We start from the raw sequence: 24885 nt of genomic DNA, 5'->3' as shown, positions 1-24885 counted from the left end.
GAAACATCCAGAATAATGTGTGGCCAAATGTCTGGGCCCCATGACCCAGCCAAGTTGACACATAAAACTAACCATCACACCAGGGGAGAGTTCCTCAACTTGGCAAGTTCTTTGACATCTGTGGATGCGACCTCTGAAGGATAAACGGAGACAGGGAAAAGAGCTGGATAATGAAGGTCACTGGACATCTTCCCACATCTTCCCACATTCTCACTTTCTGAAGACATCTCTAAACCAGATCTTTTACAACTCTAAGCTCCGCAGATGAATTCTTTAAATTGAATGATACTGGCTGAGTGTGACTCCTGGGATGCTATCCACTCAGCCATCTATTACACACACTGTATACAACCACATAATTCTAGTAGGTCACACTTGTTAATAAACCAAATGGAGACACAGTAATGCTGTTCTTCTAAGACACATCAACATTTTTTTAAAAGGCACTCAAAGAAAATTAACCTAAGACTCATACTTTTTTTTTTTTTTTTTTTTTTTTTTAAGATAGAGTCTCATGCTGTTGCCCAGACTGGAGTACGGTGGCACAGTCTTGGCTTATTGCAAACTCTCTCTCCTGAGTTCAAGTGATTCTCCTGCCTCAGCATCCTAAGTAGCTGGGATTACAGGTGCCTGCCACCAACGCAGTTAATTTTGTATTTTTGGTAGAGACAGGTTTTCACCATGTGGCCAGGCTGGCCTCGAATTTCTAACCTTGAGTAATCCACCTGCCTCAGCCTCCTAAAGTGCTGGGATTACAGGCGTGAGCCACCATGCCCAGCCCCATGATTCTAAAATAGTTATTAGCTTGAAAAAAAAAAATGTGGCCAGGAGCGGTGACTCATGCCTGTAATCCCAACACTTTGGAAGACTGAGGCAGGCAAATCACAAGGTCATAAGTTCAAGACCAGCCTGGCCAACATGGTGAAACCTAGTCTCTACTAAAAATACAAAAAATTAGCTGAGTATAGTGGTGAATGTCTGTAATCCCAGCTACTGGGAAGGCTGAGACAGGAGAATTGCTTAAACCAGGGAGGTGGAGGTTGTAGTAAGCCGAGATCATGACACTGATCTTGGGCGACAGAGTGAGACTCCATCTCAAAAAGGAAAGAAAGAAAGAAAATGCTACATTCTAGAAGGGAAAAGCCAACTGGAAAAAATTGAATTTTTCTGTTCATCTTTAAATCAGCATTTTCCCTGACCCCTGCCCACTGGGGGGGGGGGGGGCGGGGGGAAGGGACACAGGAAAGATGAAGAGAAGCAATGCTTTTAAAATTTTTCATCATTCACTTTTATTATAGGATCCCCACAAATTCAGTAAAAAGGGATGGGATACAGAAAAAAAAAAATGAGAGAATGGGACATACATAATCCCTCTATCAAGCTATCTAAATCAGGACTTGGGTTTTTTGCCACACAAAGCAAAGCTTTAGTTATGCATAATAATTTCCTAGTGACTTTGAAGCCAGATACTGTCTTAGGCACTTTTATATACATTGTTTATTTCATTTGAGAAAAAAGTAATTACCATAGGAATTTCATCATGTATGTTCTATCCTATGCTTAACCTTGATTTGGAATCTGATTTTTAGAAGGCTATTTTGTTTAACAGTCTGCACTTTGGACATCTGTTCCTCAGATACATCAGGCAGGCAAATGTTAAATAGTAATTATAAATAGCAAGTAATCTTCTCAAACCAAGCCAACCTTATTTTATGTAAAATAGTAATCCGCTGAGAATTAACAGAAGCACGTAGACGTAATACACATTTGGAGACTTTACCAATAGTATCACAACCAAACCCATGTTGATGACTATTGCTACCAATGGAAATGGCAAAAACACCTGAAAACAGCAAAGTTTTTTTAAAAATTAGTTATAAAAGTCTGTGACTGATACCTGCATACTTATATAAATCAAAATGCAAAGGTACAAGCTAATAAAAGAAAACAGGCTAAATTAGCTGTAAAGTTGAGTAAACCTGGCTTAAAACTCAGGTAAATGCCTGAGTGAAGTGGGAGATGTTAAAGACTCTCATTATCAGGTTGTAGGGCATGGGTATCTAGCATTTGACTGTTCATGAATGGAAATAACTAGAACTGTTTGCTGGTAAGATCATTATTTGCTGATCTGGGTAGCATGAATTTGTTAAGAGATCATTTCTTTTTTCTTTTCTTTTTTTTTTTTTTTTTTTTTTTTTTGAGACAGAGTTTTGCTCTTGTTGCCCAGGCTGAAATATATTGGCACAATCTTAGCTCACTGCAACCTCCACCTCCCAGGTTCAAGCAATTCTCCTGCCTCAGCCTCCAAGTTGCTGAAATTACAGGCATCCACCACCATGCCCAGCTAATTTTTGTATTTTTAGTAGAGATGAGGTTTTGCCATGTTTGCCAGGCTGGTCTTGAACTCCTGACCTCTTGAACCACCTACCTTGCCCTCTCAAAGTGCTGGGATTACAGGCATGAGCTGCCATGCCTGGCTTAAGAGGGAGTGTCTAAGGCCCAATGGAAGTAACGACAATCTTCTTTGGAAAATATCTCAAGGCAGTAAGAAACACATGACAGAACAGAAACACTATCCTCAGATCCTCTGTTACGCAGGTAGATACTGACAGGTAAATATTATAAATTTATAGAACTCAGCATATTAACAAACAAAACAAATCAAGACAAAAATTTTAGCTAGAACAATTTCCCCATTTTATGTTTTGTTTTTGTTTTGCCAAAAGCCTTAAAGACCAGTCCTTGGTACCTGCTTTGCGTTAGAATTGTATGAGTTCTCTACAATGTTACCCAACCTAGGGAGAAAATCAATATGAATCTATACCCCAAAGATATAACTGATGTGAATCTATGTTTTCCAAAGATATAACACAGCTTGTCACAATTTATGAAACAAAACCCTTTAATTAGAGGATCATTTGTTGGGGTTTTAATCATTAAGAATCTCTTCTTGGCTGGGCGCAGTGGTTCATGTCTCTAATTCTAGCACTTTAGGAGGCTGAGGTGGGCAGATAACATGGGGCCAGGAGTTCAAGACCAGCCTGGGCTACAAGGTGAAACCCCATCTCTACTAAAAATACAAAAATTAGCTGGGTGTGGTCATCTCTACTAAAAATACAAAAATTAGCTGGGTGTGGTCATGGGTGCCTATAATACCAACTACTTGGAAGGCTAAGGTAGGAGAATCTCTTGAACCCAGGAGGCGGAGGTCACAGTGAGCTGAGATCACACCATTGTGTTCCAGCCTCTCCTGGCTGGGCAACAAAAGTGAGACTCCGTCTCCAAAAAAAAAAAAAAAAAAAAAAAAAAGGAATCTCTTCTTAGTTTATAAAGCATCCCTGAAAAAGATACTTTATTGTCTCCTGGCTCAGTATCAGTTATCAAATAATTGAAAGAGAAGAAAAAAGCATTCCTGTGGGCATTCAAGGCAAATTTCAGCCGCTTATAGTTAGGGCTGACCTTGCATCCCTTTCTGATGCAAATCTATGTTGAATAATAATATAAGCAATAATAGCAATCAATGTCAGACCCTGGATTGTTTGAGTGCCTTAGCTTATTTAGTACATCCAACATTAATAGGAGGTAGGTATTATACATTCCCATTTCAGATATGAAGAAATTGAGGTTCAGAGGTTCAATAACAAGACTAAACTCAGCTACTAGCCAAGTAACTAGACTTGAGCCCAAAGCTCTTAATGATTAGCTTATACTGTTATTTGTTTATAACAAATTTATCCTCCAGTTTATAACTTCTTTATAATTGTATCTGTTAGGGTCAGGAATCTAACAAAAGTGTGGATCAGAAAACAGCAAAGACATATTTAAAAGATGCAGCATGTGAAATTGTACAGAGAGCAGACATTGGGGAGGCACCTCCAAAAGGGATCATGGCCATCAGCCCTGCTCTAGATTAGATCCCTCTTCCTTATGTGTTCTCTGAGCATCCTCTGCAGACCACTAGGTAGCAATCATCACACCATGATTTTTGGTTTACATGACTGTTCAAATAGATTATAACCTGCCCAAAGGCAGGAGCCAAGTCTTAATTTTTTTTTCTACTCAGAGAACCCAGCAAGGTGCTTAAAATATAGTTGGTTCTTGGCAACTAATACTCAAATACACAACAATTAAGAGATGACTGGATGGAAGAAGTTGAAAAGAAGACTGGAAAGAAAGGATGAACATAAATCAACCATAGATGGTGATGAGAAGAACATTCTTTCTTTCTTTCTTTCTCTCAGCAGTTCTTTTTTATATTTTGTTTTCAGCGAGAGTCAAACACTCCAAAGAGACTGCCTAAATTTGAATCTTGGCTCTAATTCATGCTGCGTGAACATGGGTAAGTGACCTAACTTTCCTAAATCTGTAAAACTGTAATAACAATAGAATCCACCTTTTTAAAAAATCACTGAGCGGATTAAAGGTGATCATCCAAGCAAAGCTTTGAACATCCTACCTAGCCAGCCAAGATTATTTTATTATTCTGATAACCAGACTATCAGGGCCATCTTTCTCCAATAACATTCTTATGCCACCAAGTTTTTGCTGCTTATTTTCCTTTCTACAATTAAGTGGTGGTCTCCTCTCCTGTGAAAATTTTTTTCATTCAGACTGAAAATCATTTCAAAATAAGTAAAGTTGAAAAGATGAAATTTGCCAACAAAGTAAGGTGATATTTCAGAATAGCAGATGTTTCCACTTGTGACCTCTCCTTGCCTCTTCTGTTTCCCATCAGCTAAGTCTGACTCCGACTGTGGAGGACATTCATATGCATAACTAGTGACATAAGTAGACAAAATGATATCTGGTCAAAATACTCATAATGATCTGTCCGACCACCCAAAGAACTACTTTTCTTTCTAATAAATCATTACATGGAATCTAAGAGAGTTTATATTGAGTCACCTAGCCAATAAAAATTAAAATTAAAACCAAGAGCAGATTATTCTTATGTGTTCCACAATAACTGAGTATTCAAAAGATCTGCTTATAGAGGTTCTGATTATAATCTTAAACACGGTTATGCACAGTATCTTTTATTTCTCACAGAAAAGAACTAGAAAATCCAATTTTACCTTATAAGGTATAGATAGGTTGGGTTCCTGGTATCTCCACTTTAGTATTCCTGTTATTACTAATAGAGACCAAAAAGAGCTCATGAAAAAAAGAGAGTTTATCAAATCAATTAGACTTGTTAAGATAATTGCAAGGGATCCCAAAATGACAAGTAGTAGCACAGCTGTAAATGGAGAGGAGTGTCTATTAAGTGTGTTAAATAGCAAAGGCAGCTGGCCTTCTTGGCTCGCAAGATATATTGGTCTCGATGATTCAGATATAGAAATCAGAAGGTTGCTAAATAATGAAGTAGAAATAGCAAAAGGCATAATCCATGGTAATGAGGGAAAAACTCTATCAGCCCACGTGACAGCTACAGCATCTGCAGAAAAACAAAAGTACACAAAAGAAAATGTGCTAAAAGAGAGATACTAATGATATACTTTTAAATATTATTTCAAAATAAAAGCAGAAACAAGTAATTAATAATATTTAATTTTGCTTGTTTGTTATTTCCTTAGTTACACCTATATAACACCTTATAAAGGTGTCTATTTGATCACTATCACACTATCTAATAAATGGTTATCATTTTATATGTCTTCCCCAGTAGACCAAGAACGTTTTTGAGAACAAGGATAATCCATTTCTTTTCTATAAAACTAGTGCATCACTCTGTGACAGACATATAGTAGGCTTTCAGAAAATACTCGAGAAATGAATTGATTTTTCTTGAATAGATGATTGAATCCATGCTTATTTTCTAAAGCTAATTTATTGAGTCTGGATAGTTACATTCAGAGTCCAAAAAGCACAGTGCAACATTATTGACACCGGAATGAGCCTTTCCCACATCATGGTGCAATTTGAAATGCTTAACAGAAAAAGAAACCATGTAGATGAAGAAAATAAATTACACACCATTAAAAATATGTATGACATTTGGGACTTGTCTACAGACCAGTAGTTCTCAATTGGAAGTGAATTTACTCCTCAGGGTCATTTGTCAATGTCTGGAGACTTTTTTGGCTGTCACAAGCGGGGAGGTAGGAGGTTGCTGCTGGTATCTAATGAGTAGAGGCCAAAGATGTGGCTAAACATCCTATAATGCATGAGACAGCTCTCTACAACAAAAAATTACATAGCATAAAATGTTAATGATACTGAAGAAGGATCAGGTGCAACTCTGCCAGTGCTGGCTGGCAAGAACTATCCCTCTTTCTACATTATCTTTAGCTCCATGCCGCAGGTGACTTTTTTTCTTTGTTACTCTTTTCCACATGTTGCTTCTTTTCTTTTAAAAGTGATCTCATGTATGTTTTGGGTGAAAAGTACAATAAATAGCACTGAAGCACATAAAGTGAAAAGTAAACATCCCTCTCCTCACCAACCCTCATTCACCCACAGCAAATGTAACTACTATTTACAGCTGTTTGGATCCTTTTCCAAAAATGTTGTATGAATGTATAAGCATCTGCTAGGGTGGTATATGAGTGTGCATGTATGTGTACGCTCACTTAGGCATCTTGCTCTTATTAGTACATTTACATGCATCTAATTATTCTAGCAGATTCTCAGTATTCCATTATGTAACTGTCAATTAGTTTACCCATTTCATGTTGTTTTATTTTCAGTTTGTTTTCAATTTTTTTTTTTTTTTGGCTAATATAAAATGTGTTTTAATGAAAACATGCATGCTTTCCATTATTGGTAGTTGGTCAAGTCTCCTTAGAGTAAATTTTTAGAAGTGGAACTCGCAAGTTCAAAGGTACGTATATTTTAAAATAAGGATGATATTACAAAATTGCCCTCTGAAAATAATTGCATCAATTTACCAATAAAAGATTCTAAAATTACCACTTTCTCTTCAAAATCCTTTTCAAAGCTGGAACCAGGGCTCCTTACTAAGGCATTTCCACACACCTTGTTCTAGAGAACACCCTTCCCTTCTCAGTTGTGGAACTTATTCACAATAAAGCCTATTTTTTTTTTCTAAGAGAAAAATAGGTGAAGAAACAATTCAGAGCTCTGACACAGACACAGACAAAAACATTACATAATACCACTGTTTCTTTTTCTGTGTAAACCACAAATATTAGAATCTAAAATTTATTACAGCCTGGTATAATTCTTTCAATATTTTTTAAATAAAGTGTAGCATCCAATACATGCCACACACTAGATGCTCTACATTCGTCTGGAAACATTTCATATTTTTTTTAACATATACTTATTTTATTTAAAAAATGCATTACTTAATCTTTAAAATTTCTCAATTTAAGAACCTATATTTGGGCCTTGTGGCTCTCACCTGTAATCCCAGCACTTTGAGAGGCCAACAGGGAGAACCATCTGAGGTCATGAGTTCAAGACCCACCTGGCCAACATGACAAAACCGTATCTCTACTAAAAATAGAAAAACTAGTCAGGGGTGGTGGCCCATGCCTATAATCCCAGCTGCACGAGAGGCTGAGGCACAAGAAATGCTTGAACCGGGGAGGTGGAGATTGCAGTGAGAGAGATTGTGCCACTGCACTCCAGCCTGGGCAACAGAACAAGACTCTGCCTCAAAAAAAACAAAACAAAACAAAACAAAAAACAACTATTTCTTTTGCTTATAACTTTCCCCCTTATTTTACAAATTTTGCAATTCATTAAAGAAAATTTGGAAAATTTAGTGCAAACAATAAAATAAAAATCACCTACAATATCATCCCCATTGATCACCATTGTTAACTACTTATTTATTGTGTTATGTCATCATATACATCCTGACTTTTTCCTTGTTATTGAATTATAAACGTCCCTTTTCTTCAAGTATCTATCAACAATATCATCTTTTACAAATCACAGAAAGTTCTATCATATAGATTTCCCATACATTTTTATGTGTTTCAAGCTTATTGGATATTTTTATGATTTTTAATTTTTTGCTATCATACATAAAGCTATAATGACTGACCGTATACATACATTTCTTCACATATGGCTCTGATTATTTTCTTAATTTAAATTTCTTGTAAAATAAACATGCAGATATTTGGACTCAAAAATATTAATTCAGAATTTAAACAAAAAGTCTAAAGACTATATAGCTGAAATAGTAAGCATCGTAGCCAAATTACAAGTGATGATGGTCAAAACACTTCATGAGTCTTCCACACATGGCAAAACTATTGTGCCACCTATGAAACTGCTATAACCATTATGACACCAAAGGAGATATTCATGACTTTTCAACAACCTGTCTGGCCGGAGCACTGTCAGTCATGACAGATGCCAGCTTCAACGAACTATAACGGCTGTACTAGCTGACCAGCAGCCCCGACCACACCCACAATTAACTTTGTAAATTTATTCTTTACATAATCAAGGCAGTTAATGAATCACTGCTTGTTCTGATCCGGTTTTGCATTTGGTTTGTTCCCACAGACACTCAGAAGCTTGACTACATCCAGTTTATAGGTACCTAAGACACCTAGACAAGAATGAATCAACACTAATGCCATATGGCAGCATCCTGCAGGGCAGTAACATAAGAATTAGGCAAAGTTTACCAGAAGTTTATAGCAAAATCTCCCTTAGGTTTATCTCTGTGCCTCAAAGATTCACCAAAACAATAATAGCTGCTCAAAAGAGATAAGTACTAAAGGTACTGTACTAGATTAGTACTAGATTTAGTACTAGATTAGTACTAAAAGTACTAAAGGTGATAGATTTAACTCACGAGCGGTTTTTTTTTAAATTGCATTTTAGGTTTAGGAGTACATGTGAAGAACATGCAAGATTGTTGCATAGGTACACACATGGCAGTGTGATTTGCTGCCTTCCTCCCCCTCACCTGTATCTGACATTTCTCCCCATGCCATCCACCCCCAACTCCCCACCCCCCGCTGTCCCTCCCCTATTTCCCCCCAACAGACCCCAGTGTGTAGTGCTCCCCTCCCTGTGTCCATGTGTTCTCGTTGTTCAACACCTGCCTATGAGTGAGAACATGCGGTGTTTGATTTTCTGCTGGTTTAATGCTGGCTTGAGAAAATTTCTAGTCTTCAACTTTTCCTGTTTCTCATTTTTTCCCAAATTTTCTTTTATTCTTTGAATCCGTTACTCATTTTTAAATGTGTATTTCTTTAAGATTTTCTCATTCTTTTATTCTTTATTCTACAATTTGGTCTCTAAGATAGCTATTTTTTGTCAGATTTCCACTATGTTAGGTCACTTTGCCACCATAAATTTTAGAGCTGTTCACGGTAAACAACCATATTATTTTACACATCAATATTAATCATATGCATTAGTTGAACATCAGCATCTACTCTTCTAACTGCCAATGTTCTACATTTCAAATTGATCATTCTTTGTGACACCTAGAAGAACACTGAGACTTAAACATTTTGAAAGTTTAAAAATAGATGTAAACACTGATTACACGGTATCTCTCTGGTGAGATAAGATCATGAAAGGAATACTAATATTTTGAATCTGATGTATACCATACATCAACATTATATACATCGTCCCATATTATCAGAAAAGGCATAACCATGCTTAAAGATGAATCTCCTTTCTAAGACGAATCATTCCCTTTGGCCCTCTGTTATTTTAGAAAATTATAAATTGGTTCTATATGTACGATAATTAACAGGAAAGAGTGGTTCTGGCTGTTGAAATGATAATTAAGATATGTTGAAAGGACCAGCACTTTATTTATTGTTTTAGCCATTTGCATACAAATCTGAAGAGAGGATTTCCCTGGGTGTCAGAACAGTCAGGTAGGAAATGTTAACCAGTAAATAAACTACAGTCACCAGAGATAACACAGTAAATATGCATTTGGGAATTGTTGTTCTGGGTTTCTTCAGCTCCCCTATAACACATAAGAGAACAAAATCATAATTAGTAAACATTATTTCTAAAATTTATTATTTTTATATTACTATTTTTGTATTTGTATAAATTTATGCAGTACAAGCATGATTTTATTATATGCATAGATTGTATGCCAGTCAAGTCAGGGTTTTGTGGTATCTGTCACCTGAATCACGTATATTGTATACATTAAGTAATTTTTCATTGTCTGCCTCCCTACTCCCTATCCCTTCCAATTCTCTATGGCTCATCATTTCACTCTCTACATTCATAAATATACATTTTGTAGTTAATTATGAGTGAGAAGGTATATTTGTCTTTCTATTTTTGAGTTATTTCACTTAGGATGGTGGTCTCCAGCAGCATTTATGTTGCCAAAAAAGACACGATTTCATTCCTTTTTATGGCTGTGTAGTATTCTGTGGTATATATACTACATTTTCTTTATCCAATTATTTATTGATGGACACTTATGTTGATTCCATATCTCTGCTACTGCAAATAGTGTTGTGATAAACATGACTGCAGGTATCCTTTTGATATATTGATTTATTTTCCTTTAGGTAGATACTCAGTAGTGGAATTGCTGAATCAAATGGTAGTTCCATTTTTAGTTCTTTGAGAAATCTCCATACTGTTTTCCATAGACATTATACTAATTTATATTCCCACCAGCATCACTTCATGTATCAAGAATTGGGCTAGGCTCTTCGTATTCATCCAGCCACCACCACTACACATACACTAACACACACACACACACATACACACACAGTTTGGACTGCTGCACACCCACACTCCTAATATAGCTAAATGAAGAAAAAGATGAAATATGCTTCATTATCTCCTTAGATGGTAACATTTCTGAAGAAAGACTTAAGAATGAAAAATGAAATCTGAGCCCATAAGTCCTGTACCATTTGAAGCCTACTTATGCGTTTAGCCTCATCTATTACGTCATAGGCACTAAGTTTGGATAGTGGGAATACAGTGGTGAGCAGAAACTACATGAAGTTTAACCTCAAGAAGAAGAGCTACAAATGAGTTAAATAATTGCATAAATAAAAGTTAAAATAATAGTGACTATGGTAAGTGTCTTTATGAAAAGAAACAAAGTTCTAGGAGCTATATTATGTGACAGTGTGACAGTTCCTCTTGCCATCTGTGTTTTATATATAGACAGACAGGCCTTTACAGCTCCTCAACAATGTCATATCTCTTTTTGCCATAGGGTCTATTCTCTTACGTGGAATGCTCTTTCTGTTTGTCTAGTTGGCCCCTACCCTTCCTTCAGATCTCAAGAAAACAACTACTTCTTCTGGGAAAATAGGAAAGGAAACTCTCTTCCTGGCTAGCAAAATTTTCCTAGTTTACATTTCTCATAGCATATATTGAAAGGAGTTAAAGAGCCCATCATAAATTTATCTCTCTCTGTAGGCTCTTGACCATTCCTTTATGCCAATATTAAGTGCAAAAAAGGCCGAAAAATTATAATTTACCATCATATAGAGTGGATTTTCTTGGACAGTCTTATTTTTAAATATTGTCCTATTTGTCCCACCACATCCCCAAATTTTGTCCTACTCTCAGAATTGCTCTGCGGAGCGAAGAAATTATCATCTATAACCCTAATATACAATGACATCCTTGCCCTGCCCAGTGGCAAGGAACAAAGAACAGACATCTGATCCACTGGAAGCCAATCATTTTCAGTATACAGTACAAGAAAATTTATCTCAAGAATTTGAGTCAAAGGGCAAGAGAAAAGCAACGTAATGGTGTTAAAAAAGAAAGGAGGATGAGAAATTTTGTTTTTTTAACTTATAGAACTTACCTATTTTCTTTCATATTCATGTTTTTTTTTTTTTTATAGATGGGGGTCTCGCTTTGTTGCCATGGGTGGTCCTGAACTTCCGGCCTCAAGTGATCCTCCAGTCTAGGCCTCCCAAAGTGTAGATTAGAAATGCGAGCCACCACGCCCAGTCTGCTGCCCTATTTTTTGTTGCTCCTGAAGATTGGTTGCTCAAATCTTCCCTGAAATGTGGCATTATTCTTCCAGTAAGTTCCCCTTTCATTGTTTATGTGTGTGGGTTTCTGCTACTTAAAACCAAATCCCCCTTACTAATAAATATCTATCATTTGACTACATCAAATTTCTTTCATCTATGTCTGCCCAAGGGTTGGATCTAATGCCCATGGGGTATGCTAATCTGAGCTGATTAAGAACTTGAATACTAAAAAATTAGAAGATTCTAATTTTAACCCTGCCTGTACCACTTACTAGTTGTGGGACTTCTGGACAAGGTATTGACTGTCAAGGTTTCAATTTCTTTATAGTGAAAACTATAGAGACAACAAAATTCCAATCCTAGTGTTTAGCACATAATAAATGCTGAATAAATGGTTGCTGTTAATTACCATAGTTATTAAAGCCCTGGGACAAACAAAAGGGCAATTTTTTGGATTAACTGTACTATCTTCTGAAACTTTTACTTGTTCTCATTACCTATTTGATTAGTAACAGGAGATGGAGATAAATTTAATTTATAACAAAAGATTATAACAGCCAGACGTTACAAATATCCTTGGCTCTTAAACTTAAAAGATCGGTATTCCGGCCAGGTGTGGTGGCTCACGTCTGTAATCCCAGAACTTTGGGAGGTCTAGGCAGGTGGATGACTGGCGCTCAGGAGTTCAAGGCCAGTCTGAGCAACATGCAAAACCCCGTCTCTACTAAAAATGCATACATACACACAAAATAGCTGGGCATGATGGTAAGTGCCTGTAGTCGCAGCTACTCAGGAGGCTGAGGTTGGGGGATCATTTGAGCCCAGGAGTTCAAGGCTGAAGTGAGCTGTGATTGCACAGCCACACTCCAGCCTGGGTGATAAAAAATAATTAAAAAAAAAAATAGGTGGGTATTCCTACACCTTGCAAAGTCACCTGCCTAGAAATCACTGTTTTGCAGGTAAAAGTGTGACTTAAAACTTAGATATACTTAAGACTTATTTTACAAATTAACAACTCCAGGACACACTGAAATTCCTCCAGCTTTTGTTCACCACCAGCAGCTTGCGAGGAATTCCACAATAGTTTATAGGTTAGTATGAATAAATTCTGTAAATATATTTTCAGCTGACAATAATTATCTAACAATGAAACATCTCTGGCAATGGGATACAATGAAACTGGCTCAAGTAAAAATCCAGAAATATTGCTTCTAGCCTTGAAAGAGAGAAATAATGAGAGGAACTTTTGCTCATTGTGCCAGCTGCTGAAATTGGCCCATTTAATCACAAGCCACGTAAAACAGTAATCGCCTCATAGCTTGCTTTTCTCGATAACTTATTTTTAACTCAATGCAAACTGACTTCCTCTCATGTTCAAAATTCACCAGTGACTTCTTACATTATCAGTGATGGTGGTCTAACCAGTTCTCATGCTCCTTGACTTCTGAAGCACTTAACCAGATAAATTATCCCTCCGCTTTTGGAAACATATTGTGATTTTTCTCTATAACACTCTGAGCCTCCTCTGGCTTCCTCAATGAATCTTCTTTCTCTGCCTCCTGCCTAAAAGTTGACATTGTCCAGTCATCTGTCTCCCTCCAACCCTATGCCATTTTGTCTCTCTGTGTGCTTGCATTAGTAATCATATCTAATACCAAGACTCTCAGATGGAAACCATTTTGCAGGCACCCGAGGTTTCATGTCGTGTCTTGTATCTATGCTGCATTACTTTTGTTCTCCACAGCTTCACTCACATTTTTCTGGAATTTTGTGGATTGGATTCAAATTGCCATCTTTTCCACTCAGTGACAGCAAAAAGTGGCCTTTCTCCTGATTTCCAAAGCAATTATATTGTTCCATTATGGCTACCTATTAAATACTGTATCAAATTATTTGTTTATAAGGCACAGAATTATAGTGATTTTAAACCATGAGGTACATTTTGCAGATTTAAAAAAAAATGAGGCTGGAAAAGAGAAAATATTTGCTACAGTTGATAATGGCAGACCCAAATCTAGGTATTATTGCCTCTCCTGCTAGACTATAAGCCTCTTTGATGAAGACTGTATCTTACTCATCTTGAGGCACTAGTACAGGGTTTTAAAAACAGTCTTTGAAAAGATAGTGGCTACTCAAATGATTCCAAGAATGGTAGATAAATTAGTGGCTGGGGATTAAAGAAAATTGTGTTTAATAGTTAAGAATCAGATGCATATTTAAATAACAAGGAAAATAACTGGTTTTTTAAAAAAGATTGAAGTTGAGAAAAAATGAAATAAAAGACTGTGAAAAGTCCTTAAGGGCATGGGAGGAAAAAGATAAGGAGTTCAGGGAAGAGACTGACTTAGAAAATGAAAAAATAAAAACTTCTGTTCTGACATTGAAGGGAAGGGTATTAAATATAGCCTCAGAGGAATCTAGAATATCTATGCTTCTCTACTCTTTAAAGATACTTAAGAACCTACAAAGGACATTCCAGGGCAAGATGATGGCCTAATAGGAACAGCTCTGGTCTGCAGCACCCAGAGAGATCAACGCAGAAGGTGGGCGATTTCTGCATTTTCAACTGACATAACTGGCTCATCTCAGTAGGACTGATTAGACAGTGGGTACAGCTCTTGGAAGGCACGCAGACGCAAGATGGAGCATCACCTCATCCAGGAAGCCAAGGAGTTGGGGAATTCCCTCCCCTAGCCAAGGGAAGCTGTGAGGGACTATGTGGTGAGGAACAGTGCATTCTGGCCCAAGTACTAAGCTTTTCCAAAGGTCTTTGCAACCCACAGACCAGGAGATTCCCTCAGGTGCCTATACCCCCAGGGCTCTGGGTTTTAAGCACAAACCTGAGTGGTCATTTAGGAAGACACCAAGCTAGCTGTAGGGTTTTTTTTTTTTTTTTCATACCCCAGTGGTGCCTGGAATGCCAGTGGGACAGAAGCGTTCACTCCCCTGGAAAGGGGACTGAAGCACATAGGGTTTCAGCATGTTGGCCAGGCTGGTCTCAAACTCCTGACCTCAGGTGATCACTTGCCTCCACCTCCCAAAATGCTGGGATTACAGGTGTGAACCACTGTGCCCGGCCTAGTAAAGTATTTCTGAATTGTCCCCTGAGAGTAAGTGGAAGTGAAATTACTTGGTTTTGCTTTGGTTTGAGAAAACTGACTATTTTATGGCAGATTGCATCCAAGAAAATTCACTGTTAATTTTTATAAATATCTACATAGATGATAGAGATAAGATATGGATATAGATATAAGTATAGATATAGAAAGACATAGATGTAGATTCAGAGGCTCTGCTTCTCCGATGGATTCCTAATATAAGGAGCAAAAGACTGTGGCGTATTATGCATCCCTGGTGCCCTACAGTATTCGGGGAGGTCCATGACTCTGAAAATAAAGAATGTAAGATAAGAGATAGGCTGTGAGGTCAATCCCCATTTCTGTTCACCTTCAAGAATATCAGAGATTCTCCACACTCAGGAGATATGTTCCTTGAAGCAGTGCCCTCTAGTCGAGGATATTCTTGCACATTCTGTATGGGGCTACTATTATATATCAAAGAGGAAGTTGTTTAAGTTATTCAATATTAGGCTCAGCTGAATAGCTCCTTCAGCGCCCAGATGAATATCTTTCACAAAACGTGTAGGTATATTCGGCTTTTGGACAAGAACTTTAGAAAGGTAACAGAAAAACTGTCATGTTTGTATCATCTTATAAATGACTTGTGAAACAGGAGACTGGAAACAACAGAGAGGAGACTGCTGAAGGACGTTAAATGTTGCCGCCTGAAAGTTTGTAATGATGGTTCTTTCTAACTTTATTTTTCTTTTTCTCTAATTACACTACTAAGAGAAGAGCTGTCATGATGACAGGCCTGAAAGCGTCAATCTTATAGAGTATATATTATTAACTAAATTGTACACCTATGCAAAAAAAATGTTTAAAGTTTTTAGGGAACTTGTCCATTTCATCTCTTAGAAGAGCCAGGATTTACATCTAGTCCTGGGTTATCCAAAGCTCATGATCTTTATGGGCATACCTCAGACATTTTGCAGGTTCAGTTCCAGACCACCACAACAAAGTGAATATTATAATAAAGCAAATCACAAAAATATTTTGGTTTCCCAATGCATATAGAAGTTATGTTTATTCCATATTATAGTCCTTTAAGTGTGTAATAGAATTATGTCTTTAAAAATGTACATTCCTTGCTTTTAAAATCCTTTATTGCTAAAAACAAAAAAAAAATGCTAATGATTATCTGAGGCTTCAGCAAGTTGTAATTTTTTGCTGGTAGATGGTCTTGCCTCAATATTGATGGCTGCTGACTGACCAAGGTGATGGTTGCCAAAGGCATGTGCCAATTTCTTTTTCTTTTCTTTTCTTTTTTTATTTTTTTTGAGACAGAGTCTCACTCTGTCTGAAGTCGCCCAGGATGAAGTACAGTGGCATGGTCTTAGCTCACTGCAACTTCTGCCTCCTGAGTTCAAGCAATTCTCTTGCTATAGCAGAATTTATAGGCACACTCCACGACACCCAGCCAATTTTTGCATTTTTAGTAGAGATGTGGGTTCATCATGTTGACCAGGCTGGGTCTCAAGCACCTGACCTGAGGTGACCTAACCACCTTAGCCTCCCAAAGTGCTGGAATTACAGGAGTGTGCCACTGCACCTGGCCAGTTAAGACAATTTCATAAAATAAGACAAGTATCAAGTTTGCCTCATTGACTCATTCTTTCATGAAAGATTTCTCTGTGGCATGCTATGCTGTTTGATAGCATTTTGCGCACAGCAGAACTTCTTTCAAAATTGGAGTTGATCCTTTCAAACATTGCTGCTGTTTTATCAGCTACGTTTATGTAATATTCTAAATCCTTTTTCATTATTTCAACAATGTTCACAGCATCTTCACCAGTTATAGATCTCAAGAAACTACTTTCTTTGCTCATTCATAAGAAGCAGCTCCTCATCTGTACAAATTTTATCATGAGCTTGTAGTTCCAATTCTAGTTCTCTTGCTATTTCCACCACATCTTCAATTTCATTTTCCACTGAACCCATCAAAGTCATCCATGAAGGCTAAAATCACCTTCATCCAAATTCCTGTTAATGCTGGTATTTTGGTCTCCTACCATGAATCACAAGGTTCTTAATGCCATCTAGAATGATGATCCTTTCCAGAAGGCTTTCAATTTACTTTGCCCAGATCCATCAGAGGAATCACTATCTACGGGAACTATAGCCTTATGAAATGTATTTCTTAAATAAGAGGACTTGAAAGTCAAAATTCTCTTTGATCCATATGCTGCAGAATGAATACTGTGTTAGCCGGTATGAAAACATTAATTTCCTTGTACATCTCCATCAAAGTAATTGTGTGACCAAGTGTACGATCAATGATCAGTAGTCTTTTGAAAGGAATCTTTTTTTTCTGAGCAGTAAGTCTGAAGAGTGAGTTTAAAATATCCAGAAAAAACCATGCTGTAAACAGATATGCTGTCATCCAAGGTGTGGCATTTCATTTGAAAAGCACAGGCAGAGTAGAGCTAGCATAATTCTTGAGGGTCCTAGATTTTAGAATGGTACATGAATATTGGCTTCAACTTAAAGTCACCAGCTAAATTAGCCCCTAACGAGAGTCAGCTGTTCTTTGAAACTCTGAAGCCAGATCTTGACTTCTCCTCTCTAACTATGAAAGTCCCACATGACGTCTTTTTCCAAGAGAAAGATGTTTCATCTCCATTGAAAATATGCTATTTAGTATAACTACCTTCATCAATGATCTCAGCTAGATCTTCCAGAAAATTTGCTGCAAGTTCTGTATCAGAATTTACTGCTTTACCTTGCACTTTTATGTTATGGAGATGGCATCTTTCCTTAAATCTCATGAACCACCTTTTGTTAGGTTCAAACTTTTCTTCTGAAGCTTCTTCACAACTCTCACCCTTCATGGAATTGAAGAGATTTAGGTCCTTGCTCTGGATTAGGCTTTGGCTTAAGCAAATGTTGTAACTGACTTGATCTTCTATCCAGACCACTTAAATGTTTTTTATATCAGTAATAAGGCTGTTTTGCTTTGTTTTCATTCATGTGTTCACTGGAATAGCACTTTTAATTTCCTTCAAGAACTTTATTTTTGTATGCATAACATAGCTAACTGTTTGGCTCAAGAGGCCTGGCTTTCAACCTATCTCAGCTTTCAACATGCTTTTGTTACTAAGCTTCATCATGTCTAGCTTTTGATTTAAAGTGAAAGACATGCGACTCTGCCATTCACTTGAACACTTAGAACCATTGTAGGATTACTAATTGGCCTAATGTTAGTATTATTGTGTCTCAGGGAACATGGAGACCTGAGGAAAAGGCAAAAGACAGGAAAATAGCCAGTTGGTGGAGCACTCGGATCACTCACATTTATCAATTGTATTCACTGCCTTATATGGGCACAGATCCTGGTGTAAGATGTAGGTGTAGCTAAATTATAACCAGTCATTGTTCTGAAGGTCACAAGATTTGTAACTTCTCCAATTACTCCTGTAAATAACATCACAATTAGAACCTAAGATTGGCCTTTTGAGGTGTCTTTTCAGACTTCTGTATTTCTGATGACTGAATGACTCCACCTGGAGCTGGGTCTCATGATTCAACTCGTCCTGCGGCCCTGATCCAGAAGTGGATTTAGTACACGAGGACCATGTTCCACACTGCTGGGTCTGTCCTGCAGACCCTGGCTGATGGGAGAAATGAGTACTCAGACACAGATATGCAGTGTCAGAGCAGCTAGGTGACTGCCTGGCTCTACTGGCCAGAGGGCAGCCCTCGAGAAGCTGGAGCTGCTTGCTTTTATTCATTGCAGCCACAATGCCAAAAACCTGCAGCAAACACAACCTGTAAGTAATTAACATTTACTGTTCCCCTTTCAAAGAACATCATGCATGCTAATAATCAAAGGTCAGTTCCTGGTCAATATAAGTAAATGAGACTGTTTAAGATAAATTCCCCTACACTTCTTTTTACCTACTCCTTGCCCTCTGCCTCAGAGTTATAGAACAGCTGCCTTCAGCTATTCTCTCCCAGGGCTCTACAAAACCTTCTGACCTTTCCAAAGGTTTGCATCCTTTCCCTATAGTTTTTCTCCACTCTGAATGATCCCCTACACCACACCCTATGATTGCATTCTCAACCAATCAACAGCACCTATTCCTTAACCCCTTGCCAACCAAACTATCTTTTTGAAATCCTAACTTCCAAATTTTCAGGAAGGCTGATTTGAGTAATAATAAAACTTCAGTTTTCTGTCTAGTTGACTCTACATATACTAAATTCTCTACTGCAATTCCACTGTCTTGATAAATTGGTTCTATCTGGGCAGCAGGCAAGATGAAACCATTGGACTGTTAGAAAACCAGCAATCTCTCAGCTACTAAAAAGGGGCAAACCAGGAGCTTCTTGCAAGATCCCATTTCCAGAGTTTTTTTTTTTTTTTTTTTTTTTTTAAAGCAGGGCCTCATTCTGTCACCCAAGCTGAATTATAGTGGTGCAATCTTGGCTCACTGCGGCCTAGACCTCCAGGGCTCAGATTATCCTCTCACCTCAGCTTCCTAAGTAGCTGGGACTACAGGCATAATCTACTTACTAGACCTGGCTAGTTTTTTGTAGGGCTTTCCCATGTTACCCAGACTGGCCTTAAACTCTTGAGCTCAAGTGATCTTCCCACCTCAGCCTCCCAAAGTGCTAGGATTATAGGTGTGAGGCACTGCACATACCCAATAGCATTGTTTTTATTTAACATATCTCTTAGCTCTTTGAATAAGTCTCATTTGACATGAATCAGATATTGCTCTGTGTGAAAAATCCCTATATGAGAGCATTTGTCTAAAACAATCAACTGTGATTATCTAACACAGCAGCTGCCTGAGGCAACAATACCAGTGTAGGAAAATAAAATCCTAGCCTGGAATAGTCGAAGGGAAAGATCTTTATAGGGCCTTTGAAAGGCCCTGGCATATTCCTGAAGATCTAGAAGGTCAGGTGCATGTTCAGGGCTGTGCAAATGCTCAGGAAAGAACTGAAGGAGCCCCAGTCTCTTACCCCTGGTTCACCTTGAGACCCTGTGAAAACAGGAAGTGAAGCTTAAGGCTGACTGGAAAATTGCCTGAGCATCAGAGTGCCTCAACGCAAACACAGAGAGCTCTTTGGCAAACAATGGAAGACTTATTGGTTCAAAGTATTTGTGGAAAGCTCTAATCAGTCAATGGCTGAATGCTAGTCCCTTTCAGTAGAGAATTCAGAGGCTGAACACTACAGCAAATATAGATTGTATTAGTTCAATGTGCCAAAAGCTAGGTGGCTTTAAACAAAAGAAATGTATTGTCTCAGGGTTCTAGAGACTAGAAGTCCAAAATCAAGATGTTGTCAGGGCCATGCTCTCACTGGCAACTCTAGGTGAGGACTTTTCTGGCCTTTTCTAGTGATTTCCAGCTATCCTTAGCCTTCTTTGGTTTATAGATAAACTACTATGGTCACATTCTGTCTTCTCTCTGTGGCTCTTCATATTATCTTCCTACTGTGCCTATATGTCGCTGTGTCTAAATTTCCTTTTTATAAGAACAACACTCGTATTGAATTAGGGTCTACCCTAATGGCCATGGATTAACCTGATAACCTCTGTTAAGTCCCTATTTCCAAATAATGACACATTCTGAGGCACTGGGGATTAGAACCTAAACATATCTTTTTGAAGAGACATAATTCAAAATATAGACTTTACAAATTAGTCCAAGAAAGTGATTAAACGCATGTACACACACGCACGCGCACACACACACACACACACACACACACCCCTAAAATGTCCAGTTTTCAATAAAAATGTATATGGCTCATTTAAACAAAGAAAAGAAAGAAAGTATAGCCCAAACATAGGGAAAAGGTAGTCAATAGAAACTCTCCCTAGGGAAGCCAAGATGTTGGACATACCAGATAAAACAGTTCAAAGAATTAAAGAAAACAGAGTAAAAATTAAAATATGACAGTAGCATCTCACCAAATACAGAATATTAATAAAGACAAATCATTATAAAAAAGAACCAAATATGATTTGTGTAGTTGAAAAGTATACTAACTAAAACAAAAAACTCACTAGAGGAGCTCAATAATAGATTAGAGCTGGCAGGAATAAAAGAATCAGTGAACTTGAAAACAGATCAAGTAAAATTATCTACTCTGAGAAATAGAAAACAGAATGAAGAAAAATGAAAATAACCACAGAGACCTGTGTGATACCATCAAGCAGATCTAAATAAATAAAAAGACATTTCATGTTTGTTCATTAGAAGAATCAATATTGTGAAGATAGCAATTGCCTCCCCAATATATTTATGGATTCAACACAATCCTTATCAAAAATTCCAGTAGGTCTTTGTTTGTGTGGAAATTGGTAAATCCTAAAAAATTATGTGAAAATGAAAAACACCCAAAGTAGTCAAAATAATTTAGAAAAATAAGTACAAACTTGGAGGACATTCACTACTCAATTTCAAAGCTTATTATAAAAGCTATAATCTGTACATAGACATATAGACATATGGATTTTTTAATTAATTTGTTTTCTTTTTTATTTTTAATTTTTGTGGGTACATAGTAGGTGTATATATGGATACATGAGATGTTTTGGTACAGACATGCAATGTGAAACAAGCACATTATAAAGAATGGGGTATCCATCCCCTCAAGTATTTATCCGTTGAGTTGCAAGCAATCCAATTACATTCTTTAAGTTATTTAAAAATGTACAGTTGTTATAATTGACTATTGACTATAGTCACCCTGCTGTGCTATCAAATAGTAAGCCTTATCCATTCTTTTTAACTATTTTGTTTTGTACCCATTAACCATCCCCTCCTCTGTACCATCCCCCACCACCCTTCCCAGCCTCGAATCATTATCCTTCTACCCTCTATGTCCATGACTTCAATTGTTTTCATTTTTAGATCTCACAAATAAGTGAGAACATGCAATGTCTGTCTTTCTGTGCCTGACTTTCTTCAGTGAACATAATGATCTCCAGTTCCATCCATGTTGATGCAAATGACTGGATGTCATTTTTTATCATGGCTGAATAGTACTCTGTTGTGTATATGTATACTTTCTTTATTCATTCATCTGTTGACGAGCACTTACGTTGCTTCCAAATATTAGCTACTGTAAACAGTGCTGCAACAAATATAGGAAAGCAAATATCTTTTCAATTTATGGGTTTTCTTTCTTTTGGGTTTATACCTATCAGGGGGATTGCTGGATCATATGGGAGCCCAATTTTTAGTTTGTTAAGTAAACTCCAAACTGTTCTCCTTAGTGGTTGTACTAATTTACATTTCCACCAACAATGTAGGAGGGTTCCCTTTTTTCCACATCCTCACCAGCATTTGTTATTGCCTGTCTTTTGTATATAAGCCATTTTGATTGGGGTGAAATGATATCTCATTGTAGTTTTCATTTGCATTTCTCTGATGATCGGTGATGTTAAGCACCTTTTCATGTATCTGTTTGTTTAACATTTGTATGTCTTCTTTTTAGAAATGTCAGCTTAAATCTTTTGTCCATTTTTAACTGAATTATATTCTCAAACATACAGACCCTCTCTGTGCTTTGAACCACATAAAATTGGGAGTGGAGTGACACAAGCATCCCTTTACCCACTACCACTATGACTGTGCTGAGTCAGACCTTAAAATCAGCCCAGGACTTGGTCTTGCCCAAGACCTGCTGTAACCATGCACTGGCTACTGCCTATGTCTATTCAAGGCCCAGGGCTCTACAATCAGCAAGTGGCAAGGCCATCCAGGCCTGTGTTTTGTTTCATTTCGTTTTTTCATGATGGTGAGGTCCACTAGGCCCCAGGTGGATTCAGAAGCGCCATTCAGAAGTCAGAGACTAGAGTCAAAACCTTAAAAGTCTACCTGGTATTCTACTGTATTACAGCTCAGCTCAAAACGTAGTCCTTCCCACTCTGATCTCCCTTTTCCAAATGCAGAGGAGCTTCAGCCTGTAGCCATCATCACCTCTGACCATAGGAGTACTTAGACACATAGAATAATGGAACAAAATTGAGAGCTCCAAAATAAAGCCTGTATTTTATTCAACTGATTTTTTTTATAAAGTTACCAAGGCAATTCACTAGGGAAAGTATAGTTTGTTTAGCAAATGGTGCTAGGACCATTGGATGTCCACATGCAGAAAGATGAACTTAGACTTTCACCTCAGACCATATCAAAAATTAACTCAAAATAAATCATAAACTTAAATGTAGGAGCCAAAACAGTAAAACTTCTTTTAAAAGCGTCACTGCTTTGTCTCCTACATTTAAGTTTATGATTTATTTTGAGTTCATTTTCTTCACTAGTAGAAGAAAATCTTTGAGATATTAGGTTAGGCAAAAACCAAAAGCATGGTTTGTAAAAGAATAGTATTGATAAATTGGACTTCAGCAATGCTTAAAACTTTTGCACTTCTAAAGGCACCATTAGAAAAATGAAAAGATAAGCAATAGACAGGAAGCAAATATTTTCAAGCACATATTCATGTGGACACTGCCAAGATTTATGGTTTTGCCTTCCAGAGCAGTGGGTTGGACCACACTTGGGTCCGCTTAAGCCACAGCTAAGGCAGCTGGGGGTGCTGCACCAGAAATCAGGGAGCAGTCCCAAGGTGGGATAAGGCAGTGAACACTGAGATCCTAGAGGTACCTCTTTGGATATCTTGCCTTCAAGGTTCTAGTTTGACTCAAATTTCTCTAAAATGCCTTTGGGGTCCTGCTTCCATTATCTTGATGAACAGAAATTGCCTTCCTTTTATCCTTATTAATCTTTTTGGCAACTGCTCACTTGGCCACACCCTTAACATTCTCTTCCAAATATGCTTTTTGACTTTTTACATGGCCAGGCTTGGAGTTTTTCAAATCTTTCCATTCTGCTATATCTTTATTTATAAATTTTGATTTAAATCATTTCTCTCTTCTCTAATTTTACTGTAAGCAGCCAAAAGAAGCTATGTAGCACTTTGAACACTTTGTTGCTTATATATATATTTCTTCTGCCAGATATCCCAGTACATCACACTTGAGTTCTGCCTTCAGCAAAGTTTAGGACATGGACATAATTCTGCCAAGGTCTTTGTAACTGAATAACAAGATTGGCCTTTATTCTAGATTCCAATGCTTTTTTCCTCATATCTGTCTGAGCTCCCATCAGAATGGTCTTTGCTATTCATATCTTTACCAACATTCTGATCACAACCACTAATGCAATCCCTAAGATTTTGGCTCTCACTACAGCTCTTGCCTTCTTAGCCCTTGCCAGAATTATCCTTAGTGCTTCACTTATGGCAATTTAGCCTTCTTCGGTTGTTAAATAAAAATTATACGAGGCCATTGTTTTAGATTAAAGTCCTGAACTATGCCTAAACAGACCAGACTAAAAATCAAAATGGCATCACCTATGCTAAAGTTTTAGATCACCAAAACTAAGTTTTTATCTGACCTTCTAAGAAATCAGGAAAGAGACAGCCGATTTCCCAAATAGGCTAGTTTCAATCTCAATCAGCATGATAATGAAGTTCCCTCTGTATTAATCTTTACCAGAAAAGTAACCTGAAGTAACCTGATGTTAACCAATCAGTTATTTTTCTATTGTTTGGTCTCCCTGTTCTGTTCCTATAAGGAAAGTATTTTTGAAATGACCATCTGTTTTTTGTCTTTGTTTCTGCTTTCTTCAGCCCTTTTCTGTCTAGAGAACCAATCCCTTATGTTCAATTCATTGGATACTTATTCTATTTTATGAAGTGAAGTGCTGTCTGACTCTAGTATTGCAATAGAAGCAAATTAAGATCTTTTAGCTAAACTTGTAATTTCGTCTTTTGACATTAGCCTCCTCTTCCAAATTCTTCCTGCCTTT

At 37.4% G+C, this 24885-nt stretch overlaps 1 protein-coding gene across 1 annotated transcript; it reads right to left on the bottom strand.

The window, feature by feature from the left end:
* Positions 1-787: 787 nt before the first annotated feature.
* Positions 788-22669, bottom strand: SLC7A13 (solute carrier family 7 member 13). The gene is given in 4 exon segments (XM_074386911.1): positions 788-1714; positions 1717-1843; positions 5076-5440; positions 9794-22669. Coding segments are annotated over 4 exon segments (837 nt in total). The 5' UTR covers positions 9963-22669; the 3' UTR covers positions 788-1538.
* Positions 22670-24885: the final 2216 nt, after the last annotated feature.

Source organism: Saimiri boliviensis, chromosome 15 (assembly GCF_048565385.1).
Source record: "Saimiri boliviensis isolate mSaiBol1 chromosome 15, mSaiBol1.pri, whole genome shotgun sequence".
Classification (NCBI taxonomy): domain Eukaryota; kingdom Metazoa; phylum Chordata; class Mammalia; order Primates; family Cebidae; genus Saimiri; species Saimiri boliviensis.
This window is presented reverse-complemented; position numbering and strand designations above follow the sequence as displayed.